Source organism: Hordeum vulgare, chromosome 3H (genome assembly GCF_904849725.1).
Source record: "Hordeum vulgare subsp. vulgare chromosome 3H, MorexV3_pseudomolecules_assembly, whole genome shotgun sequence".
Classification (NCBI taxonomy): Eukaryota; Viridiplantae; Streptophyta; class Magnoliopsida; order Poales; family Poaceae; genus Hordeum; species Hordeum vulgare.
In genome coordinates, this window is record NC_058520.1 from 58926495 (window position 1) to 58939451 (window position 12957).

Genomic DNA, 12957 nt, shown 5'->3' on the forward strand with positions numbered 1-12957 from the left:
CTAATTTGCTCTGGGGGTGTAGGTGTTCTAATGTAGCCTCTACGTATCATAGTTTAAGCTTTAGAATGATCCTTTATCCTAAGAGGGAAAGGTGGTTTCTCAACGTAAGCACTGGGAACAATAGGATCACTATAGGCAATGACTTTCTCTTCAACTGGATTGCGTTTAACTACATTGACTTCTAAAGGAGGATGATATTTAAACCACTTATCTTTGGGGAGATCAATATGAGCAGGAAATGATTCACACAATGAAGCTACTATCTCAGAGTCAAGTCCATACTTAGCGCTAAAGTCACAAAAAGTATTTGTTTCAACAAAGGATTTAACGCAATGAAACTGGAAATTCATACCTGACTCCTTACCTTCTTCAAGCTCCCAATCTTCAGAGTTGTGTTTAATTATCTCCAATAAATTCCATCTGAAGTCAATATATCTCTTCATAAAAGAACTGGTACAAGAAGTGTCAAGCATGGTGCGATCATCATGAGAAAGCCGAGCATAGAAGTTCTAAATGATAATTTCTCTCGAGAGCTCATGGTTGTGGAATGAATATAACATTCATGTAAGCCTCCCCCAAGCTTGAGCGATGCTTTCTCTGTCACGACGCCAAAAATTATAAATATAATTCCGATCACGATGTACTAAATGCATAGGATAAAACTTTTGATGAAATTCCAATTTCAACCGATTGTAGTTCCATGATCCAGTATCATCACATAGCCTATACCATGTCAACGCCTTATCCTTCAAAGATAAAGGAAAGACCTTCTTCTTGACCTCATCCTCGGGCAAACCTGCAAGCTTAAGTAAACCACAAACTTCATCTACATAGATTAGATGCATGTCCGGATGTGATGTTCCATCTCCTGTAAAAGGAATAGCCAACAGTTTCTCAAGCAGACCCGAAGGAAATTCAAAGCAAATATTTTCAGTAGGTGCAGCAGGTTGAGGAGCAATTCTTTGTGCTTCTCTTCGAGGTGAAGATACCCCGAACAAGCCCCTCAAAGGCTTAGTTTCCATAGTGACAAGTGACAATAAATTTCAGCACACTATTTGAATGCTTCCTTACCAAGTTCCACTAAACAAAGTCGCTTCACTCCCCGGCAACGGCGCCAGAAAAGAGTCTTGATGACCCACAAGTATAGGGGATCTATCGTAGTCCTTTCGATAAGTAAGAGTTTCGAACCCAACGAGGAGCATAAGGATCTCACAAGTGGTTTTCAGCAAGGAAATATCTGCAAGCACTGAAATTATCGGTAACAAGTGATTGTGTGGTGAGATGATTCGTAGAAAGCAACAAGTAACAAAAGTTGCAACGGTGCAGACAAGTGGCCCAATCCTTTTGTAGCAACGGACCAGCCTAGACAAAGTCTTATAGGAGGAAAAACGCTCCCAAGGACACACGGGAATTTCTGTCATGCTAGTTTTCATCATGTTCACATGATTCACGTTTGTTACTTTGATAGTTTGATATGTGGGTGGACCGGCGCTTGGGTACTGCCCTTAGTTGGACAAGAATCCCACTTATGATTAACCCCTCTCGCAAGCATCCGCAACTATGAAAGAAGAATTAAGACAAAGTCTAAACATAGCATTAAACTAGTGGATCCAAATCAGCCCCTTACGAAGCAACGCATAAACTAGGGTTTAAGCTCATGTCAACCCATCATCTACTTACTACTTCCCAATGACTTCCTCTAGGCCCAAATGATCGAGAAGTGTTATGTAGTCGACGTTCACATAAAACCACTAGAGGAAAAACAACATACAACAAATCAAAATATCGAATGAATACCAAATCAGATGACTACTATTAGCATGACTTATCCCATGTCCTCAGGAACAAAAGTAACTACTCACAAAGAATTATCATATTCATGACCAGAGAGGTAATGAGTAGCATCAAGGATCTGAAAATAAACTCTTCCACCAAGTAATCCAACTAGCATCAACTACAAAGAGTACTTAACACTACTAGCAACCTTACAAGTACCAATCGGAGTCGCGGGACGGAGATTGGTTACAAGAGATGAACTAGGGTTTGGAGATGAGATGGTGCTGATGAAGATGTTTATGGTGACGAGTCCCCTCCGATGAGAGGAGTGTTGGTGATGATGATGGCGACGATTTCCCCCTCCGGGAGGGAAGTTTCCCCGGTAGGATCGTCCTCCTGGAGCTGAAGAGGGGGGCCAGAGGGCCAGCTGGGTGCCCACAATCCCCCTAGGCGCGGCCAAGGGGGTGGCCGCGCCTAGCAGGCTTGTGGCCACCTGCTAGCGCCCCTCTCACACTTCTTCGGCCCAGTATTTTTTATAAATCCCGAAAAAATCCTCGTTTATTTTTAGGTGTTTGGAGTTGCGCAGAATAGGTATCTCAAACTTGCTCCATTTTTAGGCCAGAATTCCAGCTGCCAGCATTCTTCCTCTTCATGTAAACCTTGCAAAATAAGAGAGAAAAGGCATAAGTATTGTACCATGAAGTGAAATAACAGGCCAAGAAGCGATAAATATCAACATGAAAGCATGATGCAAAATGGACGTATCATGGAGATGTAGCCCACATGACTGTTATCAAGATAAATTTACAAATGGTTTTATATTTATATAAAAAGCCAAAAAAATATATCAGAAATTAGAAAAGAAATGAAACAGAAAAAAGGAGAAAGAACAAACCTCGCCACTTACCTGGCTAACCCAGCCCCTAGGGGCAGCCCCGTCTTCTACCTCCAGCCAGTAGGCACAGGACAAGCGTGGCGTGCACCCAAGAGCCTCGGCCACCTCCTGCTTCGTCGTGGCTCAGTCCTCCTGCTAGCGACGCCACGGAGGCCCCGATGCCCTCTCCCTTATCCCCTCTGGTCTCTCCCTCTCGCTTTCTTCCAATCCCTCTGCTCCCTCTCCCTCGGACCAGAACGCGCTGCCGTCACCATCGGGCACCACCACGGCCATCGTCACTTCTACGCCCCCCTGAGCTGCTCATCGCCTCCGCCAACACGAGTGCTCTTCCTCGCTGGAATAATTGAGCTCGGACGCCCATGCAACGCCGCCAGCGACGTCGTCTTCAACCTCCGGTCACTGACAACCTCGTCGCCGATTGAACAGCTAGACGACCTCCCTGAGGTCGTCGTTGGCTCTATCCTCCTCGTGGTGAGCCCCACAGCCCATTCCCCTATCACTGTGGTCCTCCCGTGCCCCTAGCTGCAGCTTCCGCCGAGCCTGCGCTACTGACGCCGACCAACTTATCGTCGACGCCAAATCCGGCCGCCCAAGCTCCTCGTGTTGGGCGTGTTGGGTGAGGTCGAGCCTGGGCTTCATCCTAGTGCTCTCGGCGCCTAGATCCGTGCTCTGTAGCACCTATTAGGGAAACTCCGGTGAGCCCCTGCTACGTATTCGGTCGACGTCGGCCAGACTCCGGTGGGCGCCCACGTGGCGTGGCCATTAGTCCAAATCTCCCCCATCAGCCACAAACCAGCGGGCCCGTAGGTGGTCAAACCCCCAATTAGGGCGGGTTAGCGCGGGGATTAGCCCTGGGTCACTGACCAGTGGCCCCTAGTGGTCAGGTTTGACCTCGAACTTGGTCGGTTGACTTGCTGACGTAGTAAACCATTTCTGGATTTATTTAATTCTAGAAAATGTTCAAAACTTCAAAAGTTCATAGAAATTCAACCATCGCACCAAATGAAGTAAATTATTTATGAAAAGTTATAAAAAAATGCAAGGAATAGGATGGTACCATTTTCATGACTGTTTGAACAACTTAAACTTGTTGAATATGAAAATTTCAATAAAGACATATGAATGCTTATAAATGGGTTTGAAATTGATCTATAATGATAAAATTACTTCCATTTAACTTATGACCACGTGCATTAGACAAAACCAGAATCATGTTAATATGCCATACTCATGCATCATTGTGAAGCATTTGTCGTGCCTAAATTCTTCCTTGTTTGATCTTGTTGATAGACTTGCGAGATGTATTTATCACTGACATCAAAGAATAGCTGAGTTCTTCTGACCAATGAAATCGCGCTCTATCGCTCTTGCTCTCGTTTCAATGCATTAGGACAAGATAATTCAACTGCTACTTGTGTTACGGTAGATGAACCCATTCCTTTGCATGATCTGTCATTGTTACAGAAAAGAGCTAAACCAAGAAACCTAGCATACCTAGTAGATGCATGAGACATGTTTTTCCATTACCCTGTTATGCTTGCTATGCTAAGAGTTGAGCTGGTTTGATCATCTGGGTGATGAATTGGAATGATCATGTCCTACTGATGAGGGTTAAGTATGTGAACCTCTTTCGGTAAAGGTAGCGATGAGAGGCCATGTAGGAGTACATGGTGGGTTGTCTCATTTATGTCACACTCAACACCCGAGATCTTGTGTTGGTGTCCCAAGACTAGCTACTACCGCACATTGAGATCCGGTAACTCAACCCCTCTCGGCCTATTTGTTGGGTAATGTAGCAAAATTCAAAAAATTTCCTACGCCATATAAAGATCTTCCTATGGAGAAACCAGCAACGAGAGAGAGGTGAGAGCATTTTCATACCTTTGAAGATCGCTAAGCGGAAGCGTTGCTAGAACGCGGTTGATGGAGTCGTACTCGCTGCGATTCAAATCGTGGTGTGATTCCGATCTAGTGTCGAACCACTGCACCTCCGCGTTCAACACACGTGCAGCCCGGTGACGTCTCCCGCACCTCGATCCGGCAAGGAGGAGGGAGAGGTTGGGGAAGAGCTCCGACAGCACGACGGCGTGGTGGCGATGCAGCGACAAGGTCTCCCGCAGGGCTTCGCCAAGCACCGTGGGACACGAGGAAGAAGAGAAGCAGGGCTGCGCCGAGAGAGAGAGAGAGAAATTTTCGTGTCTCCAATGGCCAAAACCCCCACTGTATATAGGGGGAAGGGCAGGGTGGCGCCCCCCTTAGGGTTCCCACCCCTAAGGGGTGCGGCAACCCTAGATGGGGCAGGAGGTGTCCGCCAGGAGGGGAGGAGGGGGTGGCGCACCCCCTGGTGGGCCCAAGGCCCACCTGACTTAGGGTTCCCCCATCCCTCTCTTGGCGCCTTGGGCTGGGTGTGGGGGGCGCACGAACCCACCCAGGGGCTGGTTCCCTCTCACACTTGGCCCATGTAGCCTCCCGGGGCTGGTGGCCCCTCCCGGTGGGCCTCAAAAAAAAATATCCGGTGGTCCCGACACGTTGCCGGTGGTGCTCGAAACATTTCTGGCGTCCAAACCCATCCATCCTATATATCAATCTTTACCTCCGGACCATTCCGGAGCTCCTCATGACGTCCGGGATCTCATCCGGGACTCCGAACAAGCTTCGGTAACCTCGTATAACAATTCCCTACTACCCTAGCGTCATCGAACCTTAAGTGTGTAGACCCTACGGGTCCGGGAGGCATGCAGACATGACCGAGACACCTCCCCGGTCAATAAACACTAGGGGGATCTGGATACCCATGGTGGCTCCCATATGTTCCACGATGATCTCATCGGATGAACCACGATGTCAAGGATTCAATCAATCCCGTATACAATTCCCTTTGTCCGTCGGTATAGAACTTGCCCGAGATTCGATCGTCGGTATCCCTATACCTTGTTCAATCTCGTTACCGGTAAGTCTCTTTACTCGTTCCGTAGCACATCATCCCGTGACTAACTACGTAGTCACATTGAGCTCATTATGATGATGTTCTACCGAGTGGGCCCAGAGAAACCTCTCCGTCACACGGAGTGACAAATCCCGATCTCGATTCGTGCCAACCCAACAGATACTTTCCGAGATACCCGTAGTGCACCTTTATAGTCACCCAGTTACTTGTGACGTTTGATACAATCAAAGCACTCCTACGGTATCTATGAGTTGCACAATCTCACGGTCGAAGGAAAATATACTTGACATTAGAAAAGCTTTAGCATACGAACAAAACGATATAGTGCTATGCTTAGGATTGGGTCTTGTCCATCACATCATTCTCTTAATGATGTGATCCCGTTAGCAATGACATCCAATGTCCATGATCAGGAAACCACGACCATCTATTGATCAACGAGCTAGCCAACTAGAGGCTTGCTAGGGACACATTGTGATCTATTCATTCACACATGTATTAATGTTTCCTCTTAATACAATTATATCATAAACAATAGAAAATTATCATGAACAAGGAAATATGATAATAACCATTTTATTATTGCCTCTACGTTGTTGACCGACACTTGCTTTGTTGGGTTATGTATGCATGTTCCTTTACGGATGTACCACTTGGGTTTAAAGCTAGCCATGTCTATCCGGGTTCTCTGACATATGAATGTTGGCGACATAGTCATATACGTGAGCCAAAAGACGCAAATGGTCTCGACCAAGGTAAGGTGGCAGCCGTGGTGAATATCATGCGTGAGGCCACAAAGTGATATAATGTGTTACAAGCTGGAATTGTATGACTTAGGATCGGGGTCCCGACACACATACTCTTTTTTCGCACCTATTTTTTCTTAGATTAGTTTTTTACCTACTTTTTTATCTAGGTCGGTTTTTAAGTCAGAACAATGTCGGGAAATTCAAATGACCATTCTTGAATCCAAATAGATGGTTATGAATTCAGAAAAAAGCATGAATTCAAAAATTATGATGAATTCATAAAAATGTGCATTAATTCATGAAAATGTTCGCACGCTTGAAAAAGAACATTAACTCAAAATTTATTCCCAAATAAAAAGATGTTCTTGGACTCTAATTATTTTTTGAAAATTGCAAACAATATTTATTAAATGTTTACTTTCTAGTAATTTGTGAATGTTATTCGATTTTTCTGAAACATGTGTGCTTCTTGGAAAAGGACAAAAACAGTGCTTCCAAGGGAAGCAAAGATTTGTTTTTAAGAGAAACACAACTACTTTTTTAAAACGGAAAAAATAGTACGTCCACAAGAAACACTATTCGCCTCTTGTGGAAGAACATACTTCTTTTGCTTCTTCGAAAAAATGAAAAAAATTGCCTCTATGAAAAGTACAATTTTATTTCTCGCGGAAGCACATATTTGGTTGCACGAGAATCACAACTCGGGCTAAAAATGTGATCCTCGAAAAGAGAAAAAAAGTGAAAACCACAATCCTGTTTCCGGGTTCATTTTTTTCAAACTTTTTTGTTGTTATTTTTTCCCAATTTATTTGTTTTTAGGTTTCTGTTTTTTCAGGTTTTTGTGATTTTTTAGTCAAAATCTATTAACATGTGATCTTGTTTTGAAAATCTCGACGCGACAATTCCAACAGTGAAACCAGCTATGGCCTTAGATGCATGGTTCAAGAGATAAACATTTAAACAAACAAATCTACCAAAAAAGGACATCTCGGTGCGACAAATGGCGCACATGCAATGCACAACCTTTACAAAGGATATCCCTTAACAAGTGATTTTAGAGTTTCTGGCAGGTAGGTCACTGTATAGGGTCTCCCATCGAGTAAGCCGTCCAATTGTAAGAATTCTATTCCGCTCGTAGTGTACATAATAGTTATTTTGTGCACTTAGCAGTTGCAGGCAAACGATGTGCACTAGTTCTTTTTTGCTCCCTTTATTTTCTGTGCTTCTCTATTTGTGATGTTTTTGTTTTATTTTCTATCTTCATCCTCCTACTTATTTCTTGTATTTTTCTTTTACACTTAGTTTTCTTTTCCTTATTTTTGACGCTGTTGTCTTTTATCATATTATCTTTTAGTACCAGATGACCATGTTTTCATTTCCAGCTTTTCATTTCTTAGATTTTTTTCCTTTTCGATGTTTTAATGACTTGATGAGTTTCTTACCCAATGAAATTTTTTAATTAAGCTATGAGAATATTAAAATATGTGATGACCATATTTTGTTACACAATTTCCATACCTCTAATAGGAAATTCACATATTGTCAAATATGTGATGATTCTTTCCAAATTTTGACCATAGTTCTTTAATATAGAATACATATTTTTTCTTTGAAATAGGTGACTAATAGTTTTCATATGCACAATATCCCATTAGAAGTTTCAGTTGCTCAATTTTTAATTCGCGAGTGCCTAGGCACGAAATAGGAGGTATCATCCAAGAGAGGAGGATCCTCACATCACTTCACGACCAGGGGACGGTCTCAGTCAGGAAAGGAGGACTAGCAAGCTGAATTTAGCAACAACACATGCATACCACACCTAATTTCCGTCTATAGAAAATTCGAGGGTTTTTCTTAAAAGACATAAGTAGAAAATACACACCTCACACATATATGAATGCCTTTAGTACTAAAATTAGATCTTGCTCCCTAAATAGAAATTGGACCTCGGTCGGGTGGATGTTTTGGCCGGTTTTGTAGAAATGCATTCACCAAATTTAGCGTCTATGGAGCTCCAATGGATGATGGCCTCACTATCATACCACTTGCCCGGACCCTGGGTCATCGCCTATACAAATGTAATGCAACGCAAGCATCTCGATCAACACTAGTGTTGGTGGTCCAACTATCAAAGAGAAATCGACAACAAGATGGATGCCAAGCGCAAGGCCGAGTCGCTACTCGTCATCACCCTTGTGGTGGCGGCGGCCACATCACCTGTGTTGGTGGCCTCGGGGCATGAGAAGGCTACTCACACCTGCCTCACCGAGTACTCCAAGCTCTGTGGCAAGGGCAAAAAAAAGGACGCCACGTGCACCGCCATGGTCGACAAGGCATGCAGCACAGAGGCAACCAGCGTCACCTTCATCGAGCGCTTGTTCACGGAGCTCGCCGACGTCGGGGAAAAGAAGGAAGAAGTCTTTAATCTAGAAACTTCTGGAGGGCAGGATGCCCTGAAAGAATCCGTCGACAAGCATGGTGGCTGCCCAGGGGACAAGACTGTCAAGGACTATTCTACCCAATGTGGCGCCGACTGCGACAAGGCATGCATGGATCCTACTTGCACCGACCACTGCTACGTCGACTGCCCATACATGGCTGCGAGATTTGGCTACATCATGGCCACCCCCGCCAATAAGAAAGCCATAGAGCAAGACATGGATTGCTTCAAGCATTGCGCAAAGGAAAAGGATAGCTCAGATAACAAGTGTCGCGATACATGCAAGCTAATTTCTTCTACCCCTACACCAGCCCCGGCCAAAGCCGCTTGAAAATGCATCTATTTATTCCTTCTTTTGGCCAATAGAAAATGCTTCTATTCTATCATGGTAATTTATTCATGTTCCGCATGTACTCATCTTTTTGTTTTGTTTTTGCTATTCTAAATCAATAAGTAAAAGGACGGTACTCGGAATACTTTTTCTGTAAGTCTCAAAAGTCATGTTTGAATGGCACTAGAACATCGCCCTCGCATAATAAAATTAGAGGATTTGTAACTTCCCATTACCCTATATATATAGGGTAATGTCTTACACGGTTTATATTTGGTAAAATGGTGATGAGATAAATCCAAATAATGTGTTGGCAACCCAATGCACTAGTTCACTCAATCAAGCTCAAATTACAACCTTAGGCGGTTGGATCAAGGAACTAGAGAATTTGGGGATCCTAGGGAAGGAACTAGAAGAGGAGGAATAAGAATTGTAGCCAGTTGGACAAGTCAACCAAGAAGAGGAAGACGCCTTCAAGTGTTGTTGTATATTGCTCAATGCGAGTGCTAATGCCAGATCGACCATTAATGGTATTAGGATATCGTCATAGCTATCACTTAATCATCTTGCAGACGATCACATACTCTTTTTTCACACCTATTTCTTCTTAGTCTAGTTTTTACCTACTTTTTCTATTGAGGTCGGTTTTTAAGTCAAAACAATGTCGTGGAATTCAAATAAATGTTCTTGGATCCAAATAAATGGTTATGGATTCAAAACAAGTTCATGAATTCAAAAATGTTGGTGAATTCAGAAAAATGTGCATGAATTCATGAAAATGTTCACCCGTTCGAAATAAGAACATTAACTCAAAAATTATTTGTAAATAAAAAAATTGTGCTTAGACTCTAATTATTTTTGAGAATTGCAAACAATATTTGTTAAATGTTCATTTTCTTGTAATTTCTAAACGTTATTCAATTTTTTTGAAACATGTGTGCTTCTTGGAAAAGGACAAAAGTAATGCTTCCAAGGGAAGCAATGATTTGTCTTTGCAAGAAACACAACTATTTTTTAAAAGGAAAAAATAGTGCTTGCACAAGAAACACTATTTGCCTCTTGTGGAAGCACTTAATTCTTTTGTTTCTTCGAAAACTGAAAAAACACGCTTCCATGAAAAGCACAATTTTATTTCTCGCGGAAGCACATATTTGCATGCACGAGAATCACAACTCGGTATAAAATATATGATTCTCGAAAAGAGAAAAAAAAACTTGAGTGAATACCGTACGAAAATGTTTACAAAATTTGAAAAACACAATCGTGCGTTTCGCTAAATTTGAAACTGCTCTTGAACCATAAGGAAATAGAAAGTGTGTTCTACATGAAAAAGTTGCGCCTCGATGATATCTTTCCAGCACTGTATCATTTGCTTCATTCCGGCACAGCGGTTTAGAAAAAGCACAAAAATACGCTCGCTGCCTGTCGTTGGGTGCCCAACATTTTTGAAAGTGCACTTAACCCGTTAGGAATCTCGAAAAGTGTTCAACATGGCGAAGTTGCGCATTTTCTATATCTATCCAACGATATAATGAATCAATATGCATGTTACTATTTGTATAGAAAGTGAAATTCATTTATGAAACAATCGTAAAATTATCTCTGATGAAGAATTACTTATTCTGCACTCTTGATGATGAATAGTATTACTATATATTTTTGACCTACAAGAGTTGGTTACGTACTTATATCTATTTTTTAAATAGTACTATTTTAGAACATCTTTTATTTAGAGTTAATTTAGTTTATTGGCTCGCTGTATAGTTTATTGCACATATCTATTATTTAATTTATAATGTGATTTCTAAATATGTGCAAATCTTGAAGGCAACTGATAATCTTTTCCTCCTTATCTTTAGTCTTTAGAGTCATGCCATAAGAGTAATACATATCATACTTTTATGTCGCTATATTGCTTGCAACATATAAAATGACGCTTTTCTACTTTAGAGCTCTTTGTTAGCATCCCCTTTTACTTATAAGTTTCTGGAGCGTGCTCAGCTATGCTAAATCGTCATATTTGTTGGTGTGCAACCATGTTTTCATCAATAAGTTCGAGGGCGAGGATATACGCATCTGGATTCTCGTGGAGATACTTGAACTTCTTATGAATGTACCCAAGGAAAGGTCACTACTTCGAAGGCATCATTGGTTCTCCCTAAACCGTATCGTTGTCCTCACATGCGGTGACGAGTGACTTACCTATGTCTGACATATGTATTATTAAATTCAAAGTGCCGAGGAGTCGTTCAGATTTTCTTATTACTCCCTCCGTCCCAAAATTCTTGTCTTAGGTTTGTCTAGAAAATTCTTATCTAGACAAATCTAAGACAAGAATTTTGGGACGGAGGGAGTACTTACGACGGGATGCATATGAGGAGATGTTGTGTGATTAAAACTGAGTCACTAATCAGATGTGTCATAATAATATTATTCAAGGCGGCCGTGGAGGTAATTTTCAATTCTCAACATTATAATTCTAGACCATAAAGGTCCACTAGTTTGGACAAAAGTCTAAGGTTTACCATGGAAGCTCCAGTGTCCATGGGACTCCATGGGACTCCAGTGTCCATGGGACTCCATTCCCAAAGGAACAACTGACCTGGATAAATTCCTACCTCACAAGCCTGCTATCCTGGACTCCTAGGTTCCGGTGTCAACAACATCATGCTCCTCTCCGTGCAATCTGGCCAGGACAATAGCCAAGGACAAGCCAATGAGTACTTTGAATGTACCCGCAAACATCAAGAAAACTTATAAGTTAAAGCAGGTGAGATGCATGCATAGTCCACTAAAATAACTCTATCATGCCATAAGAGTTTATTCACGGATGCATTCGTGCATATAAACTTCCTCCACCAATGTTATATAAACAAGCAAGGAAGGATAACAATGAACAAGTAATCGCATGTGTGTCGCAGTCGGGCGTCAGAGCGACAACGCCTAAAGGATTCACATGCAAGTAATAACAGTTGCCAGAGTCGGGCGTCTCAGCGACGCCACGGAAAGTGCTTGTATGAAAGAAATAATGGTTTCCACACTCGGGCGTCTGAGCAACACCACAAAAAGGGCTTATAAGAAATAATACGAGCATGCCACAGTCGAGCGTCTAAGCGACACCATAGAAAAGGCTTATAAGAAATAATAACGAGCATGCCACTATCAGGCGTCTAAGCGACACCACAAAAAGGGATTATAAGAAATAATAATAAATATTGAATATTCGGGAGGTAGAACCTTCCCACGGATATTCAACCAACATAATGATAGGGATTAGTCCACAATAAAAACAATAGTTATGATCATCCACCATATTTCGTGATTTATTTCATGATGTCATTAACTTCCTTCGAAGATCGACACTCGAACCCACACTTGACTAGTCAACCAGTCGTCCTTGACCGTGGACACGACTACTTGAATAGTTTTGACTCTGTAGAGGGTGTACTCTTTACCCACATCCCACGGGTTTCAAGAGTCACTCGGACTAAACCTACGCACGGTATTTTAGAAGTAAACACTCATAACTAGTACAAACCCATTTTTCTCCCACGAATACCGACATCACTCGGACTATGCTGCGAGAGAAAACCATAAGACGGGGGAGGCTCCAACCTCGACTAGCATGGGATCAAATTTATACTGCGCTACAAGGGAATGGCCATTCGCTCTCGGTCCTAGACCAGAGACACCCATACCCCCTGACTTGATGACTGGATTTAGTCCAGGGCCATGGATACCTTCATCTCGTCTTCTCTACTTGGTGTGTACCTGGTAATAGATTTACGACCTACTATACCGTATTCCCTTTCGAGAAGA

The 12957-nt window shown here is 42.5% G+C and overlaps 1 protein-coding gene across 1 annotated transcript; it reads left to right on the plus strand.

Moving 5' to 3' along the window:
- Nucleotides 1-8502: 8502 nt before the first annotated feature.
- Nucleotides 8503-9145, plus strand: LOC123439521. Its single transcript, XM_045116229.1, has one exon. The coding sequence runs from the start codon at nt 8518-8520 to the stop codon at nt 9136-9138; it is 621 nt and encodes a 206-aa protein (XP_044972164.1). The 5' UTR covers nt 8503-8517; the 3' UTR covers nt 9139-9145.
- The last annotated feature ends 3812 nt before the right edge of the window (nt 9146-12957 follow it).

Excerpts from the sequence above, each read along its gene's own strand:
- LOC123439521 (XM_045116229.1), top strand. The coding sequence starts at position 8,518 with ATGGATGCCAAGCGCAAGGCCGAGTCGCTACTCGTCATCACCCTTGTG.